Below are 24,144 nucleotides of genomic sequence, written 5' to 3' on the forward strand. Positions count from 1 at the left end.
ATGGTAACCCTATCCACGCTCCGGCGCATCATGTGGTCACTCCTTCAGCTCACGATAACCTCGTCGTTACCGCATACCGGTTACACTACACGTCCTAAGCATAAAACATTATCTAATAGGTACCTAACAGCTTAACTTGCGTGCACGGGCTCTAATAAATAAATTGTTGTTGATAACATGAATGCGACGTAGTACTCAAATGGCCTTTACACCAGACGTTTATTTGCGACGAGAAAAATACCTCGAAGATTTATGCCTTTGCAAACCCATAAAGTTTACGGAGTTTACACAATGTACAAATAGTTTTGTAGGATTTTCCGTGGCGGTTTAAGGATGAACCCTTTGTGGACTGACCTTTTGCTAAGAGTCGCTGATTTGTTCGATCGCACGTACGATGAAATGGGCGTTGTATCTTTCTAGAAGCCTAAGACTTATTCGAACGTATTGAGTATGATGAAAAACGGATCTCTCGCAGATAAGCACGCTTTCTGAGCAGAATTGCATTACATTAGTTATGATGTAAAAGAAATGGTTTGTTTGGCAAAATGTTCTATAAATACACTGAAGATTTAGTACTACGCTTTACTGAATTTCATCATGAGCCTCGCAGACTAAAGTAAAAATTCATCAAAGCCCAATCAGGTGGTTTTAATAAAAAGCAATCGATCATTATTGGTTAGACCTTCATTTTAATTTGTGCTCTTGGGATTCATATGACGGCATAAAGAAAGCTTCGTAACTTATTGACATTAATGAACGATTTGAATGACGTTGTGCATCTAATGACGACCGATTTTAAACTGATGAAATCTGAATGGTATACCTAGTCAGTTTTGTTTTACGTCCATTCTGCACATTGTAAGTCCATTCTGCGCTATCAGTTTGATTGATACTGCTGATCGTAAGAAGTTAGTTGATAGTTGGAATAAAAATGCATGAGGCGAAGAATTAATTCCTTAATGAAATATCTCAACGTCTTTTTCTGTTTGTTGCAGTAGCCGAAGTGGAGCCAGAGCCTGGGCCTCCGGACATAGACAGCGAGATATGCGCCATGGTTGCAAACCACATCTGCGTCGGACGCTTCTTCACTATACACAAGCGTCGCAAAAAACGGCTGCTGACTCGCTCTCTCAACCAGGAGACTGCTCTCCTCGACGACATCCAGTTCGGGCAGGTGCAGGTAAGTGTCAGACATGCGGCCCTGCCCGTCTTTTATTTTCGCCAAGACAAAACAATCGCCAACACCACCCCGTACGAGCGTGAAATGTAAAGCCTCAATTTGGTAAACAAACGCTGGGAGCGATCGATTTTGGAAACATGGTGCTGATATTTTTAAAGGTCTTTCTTGGCGAAAATAAAAGGTTGGCCAAAACACACTGAGTATGTACTACATCTGTTCGCTTATCGCTTACGTTTCTGTGATAATAGGGTACTGGATATCAATTTGTACCATTTTGAGAGGGTATAAAGCACTATTTACTCGATTGTTTGGGTAAAAATACTCAAGTTTGAAGCTTATGAAGTCAACGAATCAAATCATTCGTTGATTTCAATGGAATAGAATAAAATGTAATCCTATGGATCTTTTATAAGAAATATCTTGGAATTACATATTATCAAATAGTGTCCAGTTCCCTATTGCGCTAATTCGGTAGTTCAGTGTGTAATCGGGCCGTATACATGGCAGTCACTTGATGTCTTGAAAATCACTATCCGGATGTCCGAAAACATCTCATTTCGTTCCATTTCCATATGATTAAAAAGTTGTTGAATGGCAACGTGCACGTTAGTCCACGGTGTTTGTGTCCAAATTGGTTTGGCCAACGCATCGAGTGAGCGCCCTGCGAGATGCGCAGTGTGCACGCCCGCTAACTCAGCTCTCCACGGTCATTCCGCAGTCCTTCACTACGACGCATTGTTCCAAGCCCCGCCACAAATTTAAATGCCATTTATTTGTATTCACGCGGCGTTCACACGCACTATTTGTAGGTATATTCTTGTGACATATTGTGATATCGCTATGCGTTCCGAGTCGTTCAAGCAAGGACGTGCCGAGCGAATGAACAGATTAATACTAATACTATGTATGAAAGAGTGCTCAGCTCTGGCCGCTGACGCCACGGCGAAATTATATGCATAACTCCATCGTAAAGTTAGAGGTTTATGTGTTGACCGGGAGGTGTATGATGACAAGACGGCGAATCATTTCCTATCTCCAATTAACCCGATTAGCTGGCCTTCGAAATAATAAAATATCTATAAATAGATTGCGATTGCTGATGTTTACTGCATTAAGAGGAAATGCTTTGTGTGTGTGCGTGAGCTGTTGTTGTGAGCGGCAGACGTGAAGATTCCTTCCTTGTGCGGTGGACATTGACAAACGGCCAAGAATTGGGTATGCCTCCGCGCAGATAAACTATGAACTTGGAAAATGCGGCACTTGCGGTCTTTCGTCTCTCACTTGTTTTTCTTTATGAGCCAGAGGTGATTGACAGCAATTGCTGAGCAGTCCTATGACATTATTTATCTTCGCGGGTTGTTCTGATTACACCTCCCCTGCATTTTATTTTGAAGGTGTAAGACCTGACGCTTTGCCTAGTTTTGTTTTTGTTTGCCCCGCGAATGACCAGGCGACAAGTAAATGTGCACCTTATGTGTATTGTAATAATTGTTCTGCTTCTGTTGCAGTGCATCCTGAACCAATCAGTCCAGTGGCGCTTCAACGCCTTTACGCTAGAGACCGTGTCTGGAGGTAATGTTTCTATTTTATTGTATGTTGTCGCTTTCGTTGTTATTTAACGCACGGAGTGTAAATGTGGCTGAGGTGTTGGATTGTTGGACAGTTATTGCTCAAACTTATAGCATTAGTAACTCAAAGTTAAATTAAAATAGAAATTAATAAGACACGACGCGTCTTACGAATTTACGCTCCGTAGGTTATTTCAGCTAATCGTTGTAGTGGAAAACCAAGTCGAATCGCCATGTTATTTAATATCAACACTAACGTAGGTATTTAATGCTGTAATAAGTGGAAACTATATTGGTGTTATCTCTGTACACCTACGTTTGCGAGAACGTTCATTCATGAGGACTTATTCTGGGTAAGTACCACTTTAATGCACGTGTTTTATAAAATAGTAGTGTAGTAAAAATAAATATGATTATATTTATCCGATAAAGTAACTAAACAATGTTTATCCGAGAGATACAGGTAGGTATTAGTAGTATTTTCTTTTAACTGATAGGATTAAGCTTCAAGCCGCGAATCGAGACACAATAGACAATCAAATTGCTACGCGGTCATATGCGACAGCTTGGATATTGATGGGTTAATATCAAAGTAACAAATACCTTTGTATAATAGAACGATAAAATCGGAGTAAAAGTTAATACTATACCTATATAGATGACCCACGCTGAACTGTACCGCCAAACTCAATGACAGGGGGGCGCTACCATCGTTCAACTATATGGTTTCCAACATGGCAAAAATCGGAACCAGCAATCCGGTATTGACGGTGGCGCCCCGCTGTCAATGTCATGGATAGGACAGTTCAGTATTTTGGAACTATATCTTCAGCATTATGACTTCTAACGCGTATTAAGTTTAATACTGTCAAAATATGTTCAACAGTCGATCTAGCGTCATGTTCAATAATTATTTCTCCATTAAAGGCTTGCTCAAATCTGTTGATCCACATTAAGGCCGCGTACACATCGACACATGTAGGCGGCATCATTTGAAAGGCCGTCGCCTTAAATTATGTTTGAACCATGGCGTTGAAACCACTGCACGAGGGAAAAGTAGAACATCTTTAAATTATATTTAGTACCTAAATATTAAACAAACACAAATACTTCTATAAAAAAATTTCTTAAAATTTGATATGACAACAAGAAATAATATAGAATATAGAAATAAAATAAAAAAAAGCAATTCGTAAGTACCTAAGTGAAAGCACTTGAACACAGAAATCTTGTCTGTGATATCAGTATTCAAAAGTCCACAATCTGTAAAGCCATGACCTGCCTAATGTGGTGTGATGCGCTTGCTACTCGCTTGTTTCTATGTGTGAAATTAGTCAAAGAAAGTCTTGTAAAACGAAACACTAGTATTGAAAGGTTTTTTACTATTCCTTTTTACTATGTCGCCGCCAAGCCGCCGCTATGTCGGCGTCGGTGTGTAGGGCGCCTAAAGGACGATGTGTCGGGAAACATTTATTTAGCCTTAGCTTTCTTTGATCGCACTTAAGAGATTAAACGCGCTCGACTAATTACGTAAACTTATACTGTGTAGCAAACACTGTGTATAAGGTCACTAAACGATTAACCCTTAGCCTATTTTCACCCATTATCGCTACTTCCAATCCAGATAAAATCGATCTTCATGTACAGTCTACAACGTCAGAGTATACCTAGATACAAATTAGCACGTATTTAAACCGCGATTTTTGATTAGATAATAAAAAACAAACTACATATAGTCGGCGTCTAGTATTCTGTATAAATCTATCTATACTTGTCTCTTGAACTTTGGTAACCACTTAGATATTATGTTGTGCTCTGTAGTACTAAAGATTTTTAGTTCGTTAATATTAAGAGCCTTTGTTTTATTATTAAGTAGTTTTGCACAAAAATACACTTTAGATGTAGTTTCTTAGCTAGACAGAATTGTATGTGACAGTATAATATTTTTCTTCAAATAGATACACACACATTACTTAGTGTGGGTATTTTTGTCGTTCGTATTTTTTCCCGTTTTTTAATTCAATTTGAGTTTTCCCGTTAAAGTGTCAATAGTTAGCCAGATTTTCGCTCTCGAATCTAGGTCTCGGTGACGCACTCCAAAAAACGGATTTTCGAATGGGGTCGACCAGGAACAGCTCTATTCCTGTTCGACCCCATTCGAAAATCCGGAAAACTAGGTCTCAAATCCTTTTGCACACATTTAAAACTGCCAGCCCATATAAAGAAGTTTCCCCGATGATTTTTTTAACCAATCCTTTTTGGAGTTAAACCAATCAGACAAAATTTTTGTTTGTTTATCTAAAAAACATTCGGCAATGTTTTTATTTAAAAACGGAGTACATTTTAGGTACAATATAGTAAGCTCACAGATTTCTCTGAATCTCATTTTTTCATAAAATGGGTGCTATTTACTTAACGATTTTAAAGGTAATATTTAAGTGAAAAGATTTGAAACTAGCTACTCTTAATATTGACTCTCGGTTCGAAGCGGGGCTTCCAAGTTTGCTTGCCGCCGCTTCAGACCGTCGATTCCTGTGGTTGTTTGCATTCATTATGAAGTAGTTTTGTTTATTTTCACTATATTCCCATTCCGTTCAAAATTCATTGAAACGAGCTAGACTCGAATTTGAACTAATGATAATGTGTGTGTTTTAAACTTTGCCGTGAATGACTAGAGTTGTGTGTACAGTCAAAACAAGCTGCTGTGTGTTTTGTTTCGTCAATAATTGCTTTTTTCTATGAACTTTGTGCCATGTTGGGGGACCGTATGAATGAGACACGGGTTGTAGTTAGTCTCTGATATTAATCTGTTTATTAATGTGAACTGCGCGACTATTTATACGATAAAGATCAAAGGTAAATGACGTCACAGCATCAGCACTATACGTGATAAATGTGCTGACACTGTGAACGTGATCCAGATAAGATATGAAGAGATTAAGTATTGTGCATACCGGCACAAACTTCATATTACTTATTGCCCTCTGTACTAGTATGTGCATTGGATTCTTATGAATAGTTAATACTTACCTACCTATTTTAATACATTTACAATCTTGCGCAATCAAAAAATCATCAAAAAACCACAGTCTTTTACGGAACGAAACCTCCAAAGTTTATGGAAAGCTGTAAAATCGGATAAGCGTTATAACTTTATCTTTTGTATGGCCTATCGAGTGTTTCTAGCCATTTATCCGATTGTGGAGACGTAATAACTCCGCAGCCTCCCCCGGGAGCGCTTAGTAACCGCTTAAGATCGCATCCCGGGGGCATCGACGCAATTGACATTTGCGCTCCAAGATCTATTTGATCAATTATCCACTTAGTAACGGATAAGTATTAATCGATTTGGAAGTGAGGTGCTTAATATGCTGGTTGCAACAAATCTTACGATTTTGGCATTTGTTATGGTGTATGGGACTGACGACAGGTTAACATAAGAGATAATTACATCCTTCGTTTTTCCTTAATTTTTTTATCAACAACCGTGACGATTCTTAGCTAAAATGTCCTAACTAAATCAAAAAGCTCACATAACCTTACATATTTAGGTTCCCAAATGGATTGAGCCCAGCAAGTTTATGAAACCAAGAAAATGATCGATTTCTCAGTATAATGACATGTTTTTACAACTGTCAAGAACGTTTACATTTCAGATATCGAGTTTTTATTTATAGTATCATTGGCACAAACGGCTTGAATGGGGTGCTTTGACCCTCACGGCCTTTGGATATAATATACATGCGAACAGTAAGGGTTCTGTTCTATTACGCATGTTAAATAATGATAGGGTATTCATAGTCGGTATTTAAACTCTATTTATGATTAATATTACCAGGTTTTGCCTGCAGCTTTGCCGTATGAATTTCAGTCTGTTGCTGAAAGACAAAGCCTCTTTCAGGAATAATTAGTTCTCTACTGCTGAACAATTTTTCAGTCTTCATACCAACTTCATATCTTTAAATGTAGTTTTAGTACTTTTCTCCTCAATATAAAATTTAAAGAAATGAACTAAAACTTCCAAGAAAACATAGGTACTTAGCGATCCTACTAAAGCTAGCTGCCTTGTGTTTATGAGTATTTTTACGCTACAACCGGACCTTTTTTAGAGTAATCTTTTAATGGTTTCATTTTGTGTATTCATGAACTTATTGTTAATACAAATTGAATCGTTTAGACCGAACGATATTTGAGGATCGTTTTGAATTCAAAGAAGAAACACAGCATTTAAAAAAATGTTGCGTCATAATCTTTCGTTGTGCCAGTTGTACACAATATTTGTTTTGCTCTCTGCAATTTTTGGATCATACCTACGTTTCCCGCAATTTTGCCACCTGATACTATTCTCTTCAACGGTGTTATTTAATCTCCGATGTGAATTACATTTATCATAAATCTGCATATCTGGGGCACGTAAATTTTATTTCCCAAAAATGTTTCATCAGATTTTTTTCCTCGAAAGTAGAAATATGAGGATTGTTGGGTTTGGGGTTTTTGTAAATTGTGTAACTTGAAATACATCCCATTTAATAAATCCCATTCAGGAAATAATGCTGATATGATTATATTAACAGGTGGTTCAGCACAGTAAAGATCAGTGTTACTGCTAGGTTTTCAAGTTAATTCAACCTCAGTATTTACGAGTAGATTTAAGTGAATTGGTCTCCTACAGCGAGTAACCCTCTTCCCGTGGGCGCCACTAGAGTCGACTAAAGGAGAAGTATGACATCATTCATTAAGCCTACCTAATACAAATTGTGTAAACCACAGAAGATGTCAGAAGATATACAATTATATCTCCATAGTTTTCATTTCTTCTTTGAAATCACATTTTTATCAGCACCATATAAGACAAGCCTACTCCATTATCTTTTGTTATGCATACTTGTGTTATAATCTACCAGCAAGCTGACGTCCAGTTGCAGCGGATCACTGATACACTCAGACGCAAAAAGTTTGCAGACTTTATTACATCCACGGACTGCAGTGACTTCCCAATTTATTCCAGTGCTTTTTATTGCATTTCCACCGGGATTGGCTACAAATCGGACTGGCAAAGTTATTTATTCCGCATCGGTAATTCTAGCTCTGTTGTCTGGTTTGCATTTTTATTTTTAGGTGCATCTATTTCCTTACTACTGAATCCATATCATCAATCAATGGAATTTGTCTCTCAGTGGTATCGTCGTCCATCATTATGCTAGGGATATGGTCGTCCTCTGGTAACGGCGTTTCTATCCCATTAATAGCGGCTTGCATCCAGAGTATTTCCTTCTAACTTTATCAGAGTTCAATCATAAGACAAGTGACACTACTTCTAATACAGGTCCTCAATCTCAAACATTTATCACGCTACGAATCTTTCTTTACGAAAATGCGTTACACACAGCCGTCGCTACCACCGTACCAACTAACTTTAACTTTGACAAACGTCAAAAATCTGTCAAACTCCATACAAAAAGCACCGGTTATCGTCATAGTTACGGTCAAAGTTGGGTGGTGCAACTCAGCCTAAGAGAGACTTCAGCTAACACAGCCTATCCAACAGGTTATGATATGAACAGTGCCTTGCTCTGGTTCTTAGAATTTTTCAAGTAGGTACCTAAATGTGTTCATGATTCCTTCCTTACAAAAGTTGTAAGTTCACAAAAGCCGTAATTCATTTCACAAACGGCAAGTTTCTAGAAAGTACCGTGAAACTTTTACCTTGTGCTGTTGTCTGTTTTGTAAACTGCTTTTGATTCCGTTCAAAGGCACTTTAGTTTACAGTAGTTACATACAATAGTTTTAAGCTGATTCGGAAACAAAAGCAAAATTCCTCGCACAAGTCAAGTGTGTGACTGAGCCAACTGTACTCGACTGTTAGCAGCTATTAATAGCGAATATTCGTAACTTGGGGTTCGGATCACCTGTACTTGGCAAGTGCCATTGAATGTATCGACGAATTATGATTTAATGACACACCGAGTCGAGTCGGCCGTCTGCTGGATTTAGTAGGTCAACCAGTACTGACAAATGCCCGGTTATACTAGGTCTTCCTAAACGATAAGCTTTCACTTTCCTAACTGAAAAGTGAAAAAAATCAGTGATGCTAACCTTGATTACATAGAATTCACCTACCTACCTTTAAAAACAGTGCACATAAAATGGAATGCTGTATACTTGCTGGACACCTGGCTAGTAGGTACTAAGTATAGGACTAGAAGTTGTTCGGTGTATGTAGAATTGCAAATATACCTACTACATTCGATACTTGGTTCTGTTCGCCTGTTTGTTCTTGACCTGCTGTAGCTTACTATGTCAACTTGGGTACATGTAATGTAGGCTTAAAGGTATTGTTTATAAACAGCAGTTCAAACAAAATTATTATACCTTTAATGCATTGCACATAGATCTATAACTGTGCCAGGGTCGATTGGTGGTTTGTTCTGAGATTATGGTCACGTTAGTGTACACGGTTAGCATAAACCAGTTGCAGCGTGCACTTTTTGGTCTGTGCCTATAGTTCTCTAACGCTAAAAACTTAATGTGACCCAATATGGGACTAAAGGTACTACTCCCACCAGTTGTTCCCTTCGCAACTCCTGTGTAGCCAAGATCTATCGGTGACCGCCAATAACTAAGGTCAAGTTTGTCCCGGGGGAAAGTCAATATGGGTCTATGTAACATATCATGTTTTGGCATACGTCAAAGTCTAGTGCCCACACTGACCCGTAGTTTGTTTATTCGCGTAAATAGCCGCGTGTAAATAAACGGCGCCCGGAAAGCCGCGTGCCCATGATAGCGGGGTGCATTGTCAAATTGTTTGGTTCTAGTCGCTCCACGCTCACGCCTCGCGAAGCTACGCTTCACAGTATACTCTGCTAGCGATGTCCGAATAGATAGGTATCGATATTTTACAAAAAATAGGAGTGATAACAATACTTTTGGTTTACAATAGCTAATTGATATTAAAGCCGCGGCTTGATTTCCAGGTGCATTGTCAAATTGTTTAGTTTTAGTCGCTCCGCTTACGCCCCGCGTACGCAGCTTACTGAAGCGGCGCTTCACTGTATACTCTGCTAGTGATCTTATCAAAGATATAAGTATTTAATTTATTTATTTTTGAACATCCAATTAATTAAATGAATGTTAATTTCAATGTATACCTACTTCTTTTCACTTTCCGGGAAAGGGAAATTATATTAGAATACACGTCTTACATATCGAAGAGCCAAAATATTCATATCGACAAAACAAACATCGATACATACCGGGCGAGTCGTCGCTCAGTTTGTATTAATTTTGACAACTAGCGCGTGTGCCGGCTCAAAGCAACGCCGGCCTTGCGGGCAGTAATGGCTGGGCTGAATGGCAATCTCGGGACAATAATTGAGCTGAACACGTTAGTGACACGGCACACATGCTGTTTCAGTATCAGCGATAGTTGATTTTTCTATTTCGTCTCTTTTAGGAAGCTAGTCAAGCGACTAAACGCTCTAAACCACACATATGAATCGAAACAAAATACTGTAATTTTGGCCATCTCGGGGCAATAATTGAGCTGAACACGTTGCACATGCTGCTCTTTTAAAAAGCTAGTTAAAGTGACTGAAAACCCTATACCACACAAACGAAGATCAAGATTTGATATTAATTTACAGTTACTATGTAATAACGCGCGGTTACCTTGCTGGGTTTGTTGAACGCAAGGGGTCTTTCACATGCTATGCATCATCCATGGCCGTCGGGGCTAAGTGCTGCATGTCTGCATGGCCCTTAGTGGAAGGCTATTGTATCCGCGAGGTGCCTACAGTGTTCAGGAATATTGCAGTGAATACGACCCGGTGACAATAGTCATTGTACACCATAGGATAATTAAATTACCTACCTGGCTAGTGGATCAATCAATTGGCAGATGTATCTTGTAATTAGAATCACTAAACAAGTGAGGTGTTCATGAATTAACGAGGTAGAAATTACTAGTATCCGATCATAAGTACCTACTTGATCTTACCTACATAAGTGAAAGTTTTTCTTTTGGCATAATCATTTACTTGCTTGATAAGGCCCAGTTTCTTGATTCTTAGTTAAAATAACTAATTGTAAAATTTTGCTACTAATGGTTAAATATTAACAAAATGTAAACGAATAGTTAAAAAATGTACTAATAGTCAAGCTAACCATTGTTCGAAAAACATTTTTTTCTGATATTTAACCACTTGTCATTTGACATCTCTGTCAAATTCGACTATTGGTTATTTTAACTACAAATCAAAAAACTGGGCCTAAGGCTAGAAGTTTTGGTTCTGTGCACTCCGTCCGACCACTCTTTTCTCTCGCTATAAGTAGTTTAATTCACAGCTGGACATCTTCATCAAATCATAAAGCCCACAGTCTCGCGCTAAGGTAAGTCAGACGAAAAGAAGATACCACGATCAGACCATCCTCCGTGCCTCAAACACACGTTTTCCTTTACGAGCGATACTTAGTTAAATTTAGTAGACACGTACCGTCCCCCTATTTCATTTTCCAGCGATGTTTGTGTTTGCGATGTGATAGGTCACGCTGTCGCATGGGTACATCAATCTATATTTAGAGCTAAAATTGGTTTTGAACTGCGCGGCCGCTGCAGCCAAGACAAACAACGGGGCGTGCTACGAGGGTACACGAGCGAGCTCCAGGCCTTTTGTCACCTGAACGATGCACAAAATCCCGCTGCAACGATCTAAATAATTTGCAGATGACAAATGTAGATTTTAGAAAGAGATTATTTCTAGATAAAAGAGAAGAAACATGATTGCAATGCCTCAAAAATCGCAGCGGACTGCTAGCTAAAATTGATTTTCGATTGTGTCTTTATTCTTGAAAAACTTCAATTATTCTATTTAAATTTGCACAGATAAAGTAAACTTTCACTACTCTATTGTCACTTGCATTGATAACGAACCAAAACTACAGGGATAGAATTTGTGAAGACAAGAAAACTAAACAAGCGAGCAATCCTCACGTGTGCCGGTTACAGCAAACGAGAGAGCATTCATAGAACACACTAAGGAATCCGCGAACAAATGAGTTCTTTGTTTTTATTCAAATAAACATAATTTGGACCTCCGCTTACACCAAATCCGTGAAGACTACACAAGTCCAAACGGAACACTTTCAAACGCTGCTGTCATGTGCAATCTATTTACAGAAATGTAAAAATAAGAAAATGGGTATCCATGTCCTTGCACACTTGCAGTCACGTGGCGATTAACCTGCCATTTGCCGTTACATTCATGCCTAAATAATGCGTTTCTAATTTTAACATACTCCGGACACAAACTCCATCAAACAATAGCCTATTTGATATAGACGTTAAGTTACCGTTGAAACCGATTCATCTGCAGAAAATATTAAGATTCATCAGAGTGTATCTTAATTCTTTACCATCATCTTGTAGTATTTTTCGGGGATGAATTAATAAGTAAAGACGACTATGTTAGAAATCTCGTAAGTGTAGAAGCTTATATTCCCACCAATAAAAAACTACTTCAAAAGAAGTTAAAAACAACTGCCGCCCGCTTTTTCGTCTCATAGATTTTAGGTCTCAAATACACTTCCACATTTCGGTCCTAAAGCCACGAAATTTTCAAAAATCCCGCCTGAGCACTCAACTCTACAAGGACACTCGAGCAATATTTTCCTCAAATGTCTGGAAATCAAAGGTTTATTTCCCCGCAGTTCGCGGCTTAAAAGCAACACTCACAAAGCACAACCTATGCATCCGCGTCGCGTTGTAAAATATTGAAATGTTCAAGCAACATTTGTGACGAAATATTGCATTTTGCATCCTTTGTGACTAGATTGAGCCGTCCTCAACTCACTTCGCGTTTTCTTCGCGCCATCCCAAATGTAAAACACTCTTTACATATTTATATCGACTAAAATGTATATCCCACAGCTCGTTTATCACAATCGTAAATAATAACATGGGGTAGATGCCGTGATTCGTTGATAAAGCGATTGTTCCAACAAAACGTTTTACCATGACAATCCTTTACAGAAACAATATCTATAGCTCCATTACCATATTTCAACACTTAACTCATTATGCTGTACTGTAAGTAAGAATGTCCTTCTGTGTTTCTAAGTAATGGTCTAAATGAGTTTTCAGGTCAAGATGGCAATGCGTGACAAACACGTTTATTTAACGCTTTTTGTTACAATAAAAAGAATGTTAGGACAGGTTTTTATTATGATAAACGACGATTTTCTGTAGTGATTTACAAGGTTGGTGTAGTTTTGGCGTAGTCTACCTCCGATAGGATTTATTTTATTTAATGTCGTATAATTTGGCCCAATTGTTTTCATGATCTGTAGTTTTGCCTTCTGTTGTGATGTATGTGCGAAGTAATTTTCGGTTCGGTCGGAACACGGTTTTTTAAATAGATTCGAGACTGTGAATGTCTTGCCACCATTTTATTTCAACCTAGTTTCTCAATAGAAAGCATTTTAAAGTGAGGAAAATTCCTTTATTGGAAAAAGAGGTCATAAGTGACACTTATGAAACCTTCTGTCAATAAACACAGTGAGGCCTCGGTCGGGACCGAACGCCGGATTGCCCTCCATTTATTATAAAACTAGCTGACCCGGCGAACTTTGTTCCGCCTTAATGGCAATAAATAAGCAGACTTTTTTTTTAATTTCGAACGGGACAAAAAGTATCCTATGTCCTTCTCCTGGCTCTAAACTACCTCCCTGACAGTTTTCAGCTAAATCGGTTCAGCCGTTCTTGAGTTATAAGTGGAGTAACTAACACGACTTTCTTTTATATACAGGGTGGAAACGTTAAGTGATCTCACTCGATTATTTCTTAACTATACAAGATATTACCTAAATCTACACATATTCTTATTTGTTTATAAACGTAAAAACTCAACGCATCTTTTCCACGCCTTTTGCGGAATTCAAGGCTTATCTTTCATTTCCACTGGGTCCCCAAACTAATTTTTGTAAGCCAATTTTACGAACTTTGTCACATTTAAACGGATTATTTAAACATATCCTCTCCGCAAATGAAACAAAATTGATTTAGATCATTCACACAAACACTTCTTAATGCTACCATATTAAATTATACAAAGAAAACATAGCATTTTTTGAACTGTCGGCGAATTAAGACTGAAATTTAGCAATTTTTGAATGAAAGCTATAACACGTAAACAAGAGCTGCTACGAAAAAATGGACGGCAGATTCAGAATCAGCGACGTCAAATTAGTAAACATCATGTAATGAAAGTCAATCATCAGCCAAAAGTTGCAATTTTGTTGTGCAGTGTTATTAATACCGTTTGATAGAGCTCATGAAGCACTTTCAGGATCAATAACTAGTTTATTGATATCTTGTATAGTTTAGAAATAATCGAGTGAGATCACTTATCGTTTCCACCCTGTATATAGATATAGATATATAGATTGCACTTTTCATTTGCCGCCGCATTGCCCGCAGAAATAATAACTCGATACGTTCTATTCTTTTCCACTGCAGTTCCAATTTGCAGCGGCTAACTGAATGAGAATACGTGGTTATAGGCTAAAAGGCTCTCGACTGGATGATACGAGTAATGCACACTAAAAGTTTTTAAAACGTCCTTTTGTGAGCTTTTAATTTTATCAGCGCGACCCCGCTCATGCTTTCAGTTTTGGTTTAGTACCCAAATTAGGTAAACCCGTAAAATCGTATTAGTGTCACATTTTCACAGTAACTACGTGAGAATAAGATCGAGAGGTGTATTTTTTATCAAATAGGAAAACTTTAAATAGTGAGTTTAATTCTTTATTAATTTTCGAATATAGGTACATACAGTAGGTAACTAAATATGCCCTCTAGGTATCAGCAATAGTACGTCAGATATTCTTTAAAATCAATTTCGCTTGAAACTGAAAGGTGTCTTACAGGAATCCTTGTACGAAATAAGAAAACATTGTACTTACGGATCTCCTTCCATAAGCTTGGATCCGCTTACCTTGTACTGTAGGGTTGCTAAAAGCTTACTTCAAAAGTACATAATTATCAGCTAAATAAAATTACTGCATACTTACTTGAATCATCATAGATACATATATTTTGGGCCTTGTAGTCTGAAAACAAGACGACTGGTTTAAATGACCACTTAAAAACCCTTTAAAAAGGCCACTCCAAAAACGGTTTTCCGCATAAGCGTTAAATGTGGCCTTTTTGTGTTTAACCCGGTTACACGGCCCGAACGTCACTACGTCCACGTCAAATGTCAACTGGCAAGTGGAGTTTTTTTCACAAAGAGGAAACGAGTGAAACTCCGCACTGGTGACTGGTGAAGCTGTTATCGGATTGACACGTTCAATGCTGCACTGACGCCTAACACTGTTACACTGAAGCTTGACACTTTTGTGCCGATACCGAAATATGTTCTAATTTTTAGAAACTGAACTGACTGACGTTCAAACGTTATATCAGTTTGTGCTGAAAAAAGATTCAACCCCATTTATATCTGTATTTTTGGGTACCATGCAAATAAAAATATAAGAGATCAAGAAAGAAACATTATTTTTAACTAAGTCATATTTTTTGACATATTAATGTTGTTTAAGAAAGCCTCTTTCTCTTTTGTGCCAACCCTGTCGGACAGCTTCGACACATTCTAATATCCGCCTATCCCTACTTTCAAATCGGACTTGCATTTTGAAATGTTGCATATTTATCTTGCAACTGCGCGGACGGAAACACGAAATCTTGAATGCAGAGTGGACGTGATATTTATTCATATCATTCATATTTAAGATTGCAATATTGTACTGTTTCGTGCTATGAGAATATTCATAAACACTAGGTACTCTGATGGACTTTTGGAATTCACGAATAATTTTTGACTGAAAATTCGTCGATAGAAATAATCCGTTAGATCTAGGCGTGGTTCGCTTTATCGAAGTGTATTACTAAAACTAACTACCTTAGTATCTTAAGTGACTTGAAGGCATGATTCTTGCAAGAAAAATCCATTACTTCTGTCCGATATGTGAATAAATAAATGAAGGTAGGTAATTTGTGGTATGAACTTTATTTTCAAGCTCTATTAACATTTATAGAGTACCTAGTACTAGCTAGATCCATCTTGCATGTCATTTAACTGTCTGATAACTTGCGGTCACTTCACTTCCCATTAGTGATTGCCGATAACGGTAGGCGCTCATTGATCACATAGGTCGAAGGTCAAAGGAAAGGCTAACAATTACACAGGCTCTATGTATACATATGACGCTCATGCATACAGGGTAAATAAGGGAAGGGAATGGAGTAGGGCATTTGCGCAGTTAGTATGCTCATGAGACATGCAGTCTAGTCATTCGTAAATGTTTTGTGACATAAGCAGCGATTAAGCTGTAAAAGCTCCAGAAGTATTTTTCTTTAATATCTTAGGTATCTCAAGTAACAGTCGATATAAAGTGAAAAAAAAAAAAAATGTAATTTTAACGTGACGTAAGGAAAATCTGGGCGCGCGCGCTTTGTCTTGTTGTCTACCATTAAACCTGAACAAGACCGAAATAATTATTTCAAAAGGATTATTTTAAATACAGAGATAAAGGTTTGATGTATAGCTACTTCCCTCTATCCCATTACACAATCATCAATAACACGTTCGCGCCGCTGCGACCGACGCCGACGCCGCAGCAGGAATCCTGCGGTTGATCCATCATGCGCAAGCTTACGTATATACCTATGTGCAACGTCCATTATTACTGGAAATGGATTCTATTGTATTAGTTCACAGGTGCGATGGTTGATCAAGCGTTAAGTGGTTAATTATGATAGCTGCTCGGGTAAATGAGCATTGTCGTATGTAATATAAATTAATTAGTATGATGTTGGCTGTCTTAAATTAATATTGAATATTCCTGTCAAAGCTGCATTCTTATGCATTGAATACTCAAGTCTTTAGGAATAAAAAGCCCAAAATTTTCTTCGATTTTTAATAGATGTCGTTTTCCACTAAAGTTATTCGGGGAAACCATCAGCGAGCTTAATTTTGAGTGAAAACGTCCTTTTAAATTTACTCCCCAATTTTCACTAATGAATCGCGTCTTCCAGGAAGGTACACGTAATTATGATATATTAGCTTAAGCAGAGTCCCACAATCCTCTCGCTTCATACAAATTGGTACAAAGCGGCGTCCAGCCCCAAAACTAAGCTCATTAACAGGGTCTGTCACCTCATAGTCCCCTTCAAGCTTACTTCTACGAATATTTTTTATCACTAAATGTTTTCCCAGTGCATCTAGTCGCATCACCACTATGTCATGCAAATCTGAAACCTGAAATTACTCTCCTTCAGAATGGTGCTCGCTAAGGTCGTTATGATTCATCATCATTTCAGCCATAGGACGTCCACTGCTGAGCATAAACCTCCCCAATGATTTCCACAATGGCCGGTTGGTGGCGGGCCTGCATCCAGCGCCTTCTCGCTACCTTTATGAGGTCGTCGGTCCACCCTGTCCACGTCGTTATGATTACAACAAGATAATCCCCTTATTAATAAGGGGGTTGAAAATTACCTTCGATAAGTGATCGCTATTATTGTTCGGAGGCGAGCTTTATTTTAAAGTAGGATGTCCCTCCATACCTCACAGGTCTCATCAATAAATCGCCGCTTTCCAGCTACTTAGACGTAGCCTAATTACAAGATTACACGCTGATCCTAACAGACACTTGAGTCCCACAATCCACCTTCCCAAATTGGTACAAAGCGCCGCAAAGTAAGCTCATTAATAGTCCCCATCATGTCCGCGTGGCTCTACTGATTCGTCGGTCAGGAGCTGTCACCTTTTAATTCGGAGAGACCAGTGGCGAGCTTTATTTTAAAGAAAGATTTCTCTATCAAACTGTTTCACCAATTAATCGCCACTTTCCAGCTAGTAGCCTAATTACAAGATTACTCGCTGATCCTAACAGACAGTGAGTCCCACAATCCACCTTCCCAAATTGGTACAAAGTGCTACAAAGTAAGCTCATTAATAGTCCCCATCATGTCCGCGCGGCTCTACTGATTCGTCGGTCAGGAGCTGTCACCTTTTAATTCGGAGAGACCTGTTACGAGCCTTATTTTAAAGTTCCAAACTGTTTCACCAATAAATAGCCATTTTCCAGTTAGTATCCTAAATACAAAATTACACGCTGATCCTAACAGACAGTGAGTCCCACAATCCACCTTCCCAAATTGGTACAAAGTGCCACAAAGTACTACAAAGTAAGCTCATTAATAGTCCCCATCATGCCCGAGCGGCTATATTGATTCGTGGGCAGAAGCTGGAAGGTCAATGCTACACGTGCGGCGTGCGGTCGCCCATTCATGCTGTGTGGAATCAGCATAATGATACAGCCGGTGGGAATTGCGACCACATTTACTTGAGGTGCAGTAGACTCGCTGAAAAATGGTCAACAAAAACAATTTTTAAGTTCTTAATGTTAAAGAGTCATACCTATCCTTTATCCCATCCGAAATCACTTCAGTCCTTCTGGTCATTAACTACTGAATGTCATCTGCTATGTACGCATCCTGCGTGTCAAACTTAGGTCAATTGGAGTGACATTGCTATCTTCACCTTTTAAGTTCATTAAAGCTCAAAGTGGTCATCGCCAATTGAAAACCAGAGGACGTTTATTGAATCGGATTCTTCAATCGCTAATATACTGGTATGCTCTTTTTAATTAAATGCGAGAGTACTTTCCCTAACCCTTTTGTGCTGCAACCGTTCGGATTAGGCTTTTCCGCTATAATCAGCGCTCTTCAGTTCGCTTCAAGCGCTGATCATCCCTTTCTCCAATATGGGGCACGTAATTTTTTTCAAGTGCCAGTAATCTTGCCGGTCTATTTTAGATTGTAAGGAAAATGTTCTGTTAACAATCATCATCATCATCATCTCAGCCATAAGACGTCCACTGCTGAACATAGGCCTCCCCCAATGCTTTCCATGTTGCCCGGTCGGTAGCGGCCTGCGTCCAACGCCTTCCTACTACCTTTATGATGTCGTCGGTCCACCTTGTGGGTTTGTTAATCTATCGCCCGGAGTCCCAAACATCTATGAGGTGTCACAGTGACACACGAACCAATCAGAGAGCTCTATTCAGCGCTGTGCGTTCGATTTGCTGCTTCACTTAAGCAAGTATCGTTTGTGAATACGGGCGTATTATTACTGTAAGTTTTAAACAGTTTCACATAGTAGAGACGATAAGGTGTGATGTCGAGTAACTAGAGACTCGGTGTAAGCCGCTTAGCACACGTACAAGTTTAGTTGAATAAAATTTAAACTTTTACAAGTTTCCGCACAGATTGCTAGTTGCAGCCACAAAACGATGAGTTGGGAAGATTCTGTAACTTTTTAAGGAGATATTTATTTCATTCAAGATGACAATTTTTTGTTATAATAGAAAATAAATTAACTTATCTACAGCTCTCAGTTATTAAGCTCTACACAGGCGCTTTATTGTCTTTTACATGATCTTGTTTAAAGATTATATTTTTTTTAAATAGGTATTTTTTTATGCGTGACACTCGATGTCATAGTTCATTTTTAATTCAATCCTGTAGGGCTCGTTACTAAGTGATTTTTGATTTGTTATGTTTTCTGTGAATAATCGCTTATGGTAATGGTTAGGACATTGAAGGTTGAATCAATCTGACTGTCCTAAAAGAAATATAATCACATTCAAAGTATCCTCTACTAATGCTTCCATCGGTTGTGTTGGCTCCTTAAAATGATTTTTTTTTTGTTTTAACTAGGTATAAATTGTAATTCGTTTAAAAATGAAAGTAAACAAATTATCCAGTCGTCAGCAACGTCCATTGTTGGATATTCACTTGTGTGTAGCCAGTTCAATAGGTTCATACCGTATTTTTTCCAATGCAAAGCGCTCGTTAGTGTTGGCGAGATAAATGACAGTGTCATATCGGCCAATTTCGATAATGTAGAGGACCGCGCATTACCTGCCCCGCGGTTACAGCGGTTGCACAGTGCAAAATGGGGTATTAAGTTGAATTGATAAAGCATCTTTTCGTAGAAAGCAGACCTATATTTTTTTTATTAATGGAAAAAGTGCATTAAATGCCTACACGAGAGGACACGGTAGGTTAAGCGGGGCTCAACAAGTCAGGAGGACATAGAAACCCCAGAAGTAGAAAAGAACTCTGGGATTCATGAAAAAGCCTTCACTTATCTCCTATTAATAAAAGTATTTAAATACGCTACCGCTAATTAATTAAGGATTCTAATATCGTGGACTTGATGGAACTAATTAAGTTTATGATAACAAAATATTCACGGCAATACCGCTATGTCACAAAAGAAAGGAGGCGCATTCAATAAAGAAAAGTACATATATAGTGCGTCACTCCAGGAACGCAAAGCATTTGCTAGCGTATTTTATAGATCGGCTTTAGAATGAGCTACAAAATACTTAACGATAGTCAACTTTTAAAGCAGTAAATAAGGAAATTCCTTGTATTCCTATTGGAAATGGAACTCTACATCAAAAGCAATAAGGTGTCTTAATCGTAAAATTCAATCAATTCCAAAAGCTGGCTCAGTCCTTTAAGACAATGCGACATACTCGTACTGCGACGACTGAAAATTCGCCATCGCTCTACCATGACTCTGTTAGGTAAAATATAATGTGATTGACAACCGGCTCGAAATCGAATGGATAACGAATGCCGCATTGTTTACTCAAGGCACAGCTGATACTGCGCGATTTGAGAGAGAGAGATCTCACATTACAATGCAGCAATGTCGCTCCCATGAAACGAGTTCAATAGCAGCTGAATCTCACATTTATTTTGCAAATTGTATGCAGTTTCGAGGCGAACTCACCCAGTTTTTATATTTCGTTCGTAAAACACCCCTGTAGGACTCTTCAGACCCGTCCATAATGGAGCTAGCTATAAAGTGGGCGCGTATGCGCTTGACTTAGACGTTTTCGCGTAGTCTCTTACAACTGATTTCGTCATTATAAAACTAAAATGTTTCCACTTAATATTAGAAAAAGTAAATAGTCCCATTACTTTTATCCTGTAAGTTCCGAGCTAAATAATTGAGCAATTATAGAATGACATAACAGTCAAGTCCCGCATGTTTTATGATTGATGATTTATTCCAAGTCTTTTCGAATTGTACGACACATGCGGAATCCATTATAGATAAAGCAATAAAATGAAATGTCCATGGCTCTAAACCAGGTGCAGGCTCTAAATATTTGATGTGAAAGAATCGAGCTTCGCCGCACCCGATGCAGTAACTAGAAACCGAGTTAACTGCATCACCTTTATTTATGACCGGTTGTTACGAGTAACAGAGCTTTTTATAACCGTGTCCGGATCGTGATTGTTTTTCTGAATGAAACACGGCAGACGCCCTGTGTTCAGACAACACGGGCGTCTAGTTGGACACCGAGCGCGCCCAGCTGATTCGCTCATGAATATGGACGAGTTTCATTGTGATCAGTGGCATAGAATATTGTAAGGGCTGTGCCAAATTATAATCATGAGCTCATCCAATAAGAATCAGTCCCCGTTATCCGGTTTTGCATGTGTTTATACGAATTATTAACAGATTTTGCGTTAATACAGACTAGGTGATTTTGTGAAAAATGTGTGACGACTAACGGTCCACTGTAAACTTTACCTAAACGCTAACGATGACCTAACTGCCAATTAGGTCGCAGCTATTAAGTAGATTTCCTCCGCAACTGTGCCCTCAACCGCAGTGTCGAACTTGTTAGAGCGGTAGCTTCGATTACTCGCTCCAGCGTCAGTTTCGCCACGGTCAGTGGGTAATACACAGCGATCTGTAGTCCGACGCTTGCACGAGATCGGCAGTTACAGCTGCAGTGATTTCAGACATCCTTATCATATTTTCCACAAAAACCCCTGAATATTTCCGTGCCAATACGCCGCCGCCTAACGACTCTCCAGTTTTGTTAAAAAAAACATGTATTACCAATGTAGTAGTATATTACTTGACATTCAGGCTAGGTAAGTTTTCTTCTGCGCAGAAAACTTACCTAGCCTGAATGGTTTATATGACCTTAGCTTCTTTCTTCATTTTAAAAGTTGGCCATTCACTGGAAGAGACCTGACAATCGCTGCAGCTCATTCACAAGATTTTAATAAACCAAAAACGAATTGTTTACAATTTAAAACACAGACGTTAGACAACACAACCTTCTCCCATTTTAATACTCCAATCAAACGTCAAACATGAGGCTTCCTCTCCGATATCGGATTCGGAACGATTAGGCAAAACGGAGAATTATATTATCTCTCTTATTTCCACATACAGCCATAGAATAACATGGATTAAAAATAGATCTCTCAAGAGTCTTTACGAGCAATTGTGGAACAATAATTACTGATAATACAGATTGTAATTGTGTGTTTCCAAGCAAAGCAAATCTTTGTTAGGTCTCGTTATTCGTTACACTCCAATTAATGCTCGAGGGCTTGTCAACATAAGCTTCATGTCGTGTAATATTAACGGAGTTCAGTTTCTTTTGCTGCGAATTTCAATGAAACAGATCAAAGCCAGGCTGAGGGCTTTTCACCACCGGCTTTAGTCCCTAAGTGGATTGTTAGCAGTATGATCCCGCTATTGAATTAGCATCCAATACAATTTGTGAATCGGAATTAGTTTTTCGTGCCGCCCATTACATAAATACGACAACAAAATAAATTGGGAAACTAATTTTTTAAATTGACTTCATTTTCCTATTGCAAAAAGATACAATCCAATTTTAGAGAATGCGTTATGAAGTTTAGCTAATTTTAGTTGAAGTCGTAATGCCTGGATTTAATGTGTTAATTACTGCTTTGACAGTTACGTAAGTTTTTATAAACTTCGTTTTAAAATGTTTTCGAATCAATTACACTTCGAGTACAAAGTTACGAATAAACGAATGGTTCCAAATATTCCAGCAATAACCTAGCCCTCAAATCTAAAGTGCTTATTGAAATGAATAAGTTAGCAACCCTTGTGCCTTGTTAGACGCCCACTATTAACCTCAGATGTCATATGTCACTTCGGCCGAAGTAATAAGCGTATCCTCTGTATTTTATTGTGGAGGCTAAATACGCCGGGCTACTAATTTCCAATATGATTGACATACAGAATACCTTTGAACTACGTACCCTTAGTTCTAGTTTTAAAATGTCATTGGATATGACCTTCACCCCCTCAACTTCCTTTGCCAGTGGGTTAATTACAGACACTTTTCATGGCCGCGATTGGAATATAAAAAGTGTTTTGCTTTATTGCAATTCAAAATATTTAAATTTTAAAGGCGTGTCTGATTTATTGCGCGTAACGAAAGTTTGATATTTATCAACTTTTTAATTAATAACTACGAAAACTAATTACTTCTTTTATTGTCAGTATGGTTTACAAATATTTACTTGAAGATGTTAAAACTTATTTAGGTATAGGTACTTTTGATTGAGTAAATTATCGTTTAAAATGGTGTAAGATTTATTGTTGACTAGCTTTCCGCCCGCGGCTTCGCCCGCGTGGAATTTTGTCTGTCACAGAAAAACTTTATCGCGCGCGTCCCTGTTTCAAAAACCGGGATAAAAACTAACCTATGTTCTTCAATCAAAATCGGTTGCGAGGTTTAAGCGGGAAAGTGTAACAGACAGACAGACAGAGTTACTTTCGCATTTATAATATTAGTTGGGATGAGTAAATAAATAGGTAAGTAACAATTAAACCTACAAATTGTGAAATGACTTTTCGTGGTCTCGGGATAGGTTTCGGGAGTTGCAAAATTTTGAATGTACGTCTTGCTTTCATAATTCAGGACCTTTTGTAATAAGCTTTATCGAAAACCTTACAATTACAAACTTTTCAATGAGTAAACCTGTTACACAAAATGTTTCCAGACGAAGTATGTGCAACAATTTACGAAAAGCTAATTCTTGAGTAATATTCTAAAAACAAAAATACTTTCATTACGAATTTTATGTAATTATAACGGGTAAAAGTACACTTTGTCCCGAAATAATACAATTTGTTAACTTTACCCACTTTTGTGTAAAGAAACTTTTGGATCATTTTAAGTGTTGTTGAAAATAACTTTGTAAGTGTGCGGTTTCTTTAAATGTTTTTCATTGTCTTTAATTAGCAATACTGTTTTTAGATTACAGACTTTTCACCTTTCATAAGAGAGCAAGTTTTTAGTGTTCTTGTCTAATTAATGTTTGCGGTCCATTCTAAAGGTTCACCGCATTTTTGAGTTACAATGTTTTACGAAAAGTTTCAGACACATCTACAATCTTATCGGCGATTAAAAGATGAATAATATTGATATAAAAAACCTTTTGAATTTGTAATAATGCAATTTCATTGCTTAGTA

The 24,144-nt window shown here is 38.2% G+C and overlaps 1 protein-coding gene across 2 annotated transcripts in view; it reads left to right on the plus strand.

Annotated features, from left to right (window-relative positions):
- Window positions 1-24,144, plus strand: part of LOC114351824 (high affinity cAMP-specific 3',5'-cyclic phosphodiesterase 7A-like) — a 124,329-nt gene that overhangs the window by 80,038 nt on the left and 20,147 nt on the right. For both annotated transcript variants that reach the window (XM_028303160.1, XM_028303161.1), the window contains exons 3-4: window positions 996-1,180; window positions 2,689-2,752. In XM_028303160.1, coding sequence (XP_028158961.1) covers window positions 996-1,180; window positions 2,689-2,752 — 249 coding nt within the window. The remainder of the gene's footprint in view (window positions 1-995; window positions 1,181-2,688; window positions 2,753-24,144) is intronic.

This window comes from Ostrinia furnacalis, unplaced genomic scaffold, assembly GCF_004193835.3.
Source record: "Ostrinia furnacalis isolate ACB-3 unplaced genomic scaffold, ASM419383v2 OfSCF1198, whole genome shotgun sequence".
NCBI lineage: Eukaryota > Metazoa > Arthropoda > Insecta > Lepidoptera > Crambidae > Ostrinia > Ostrinia furnacalis.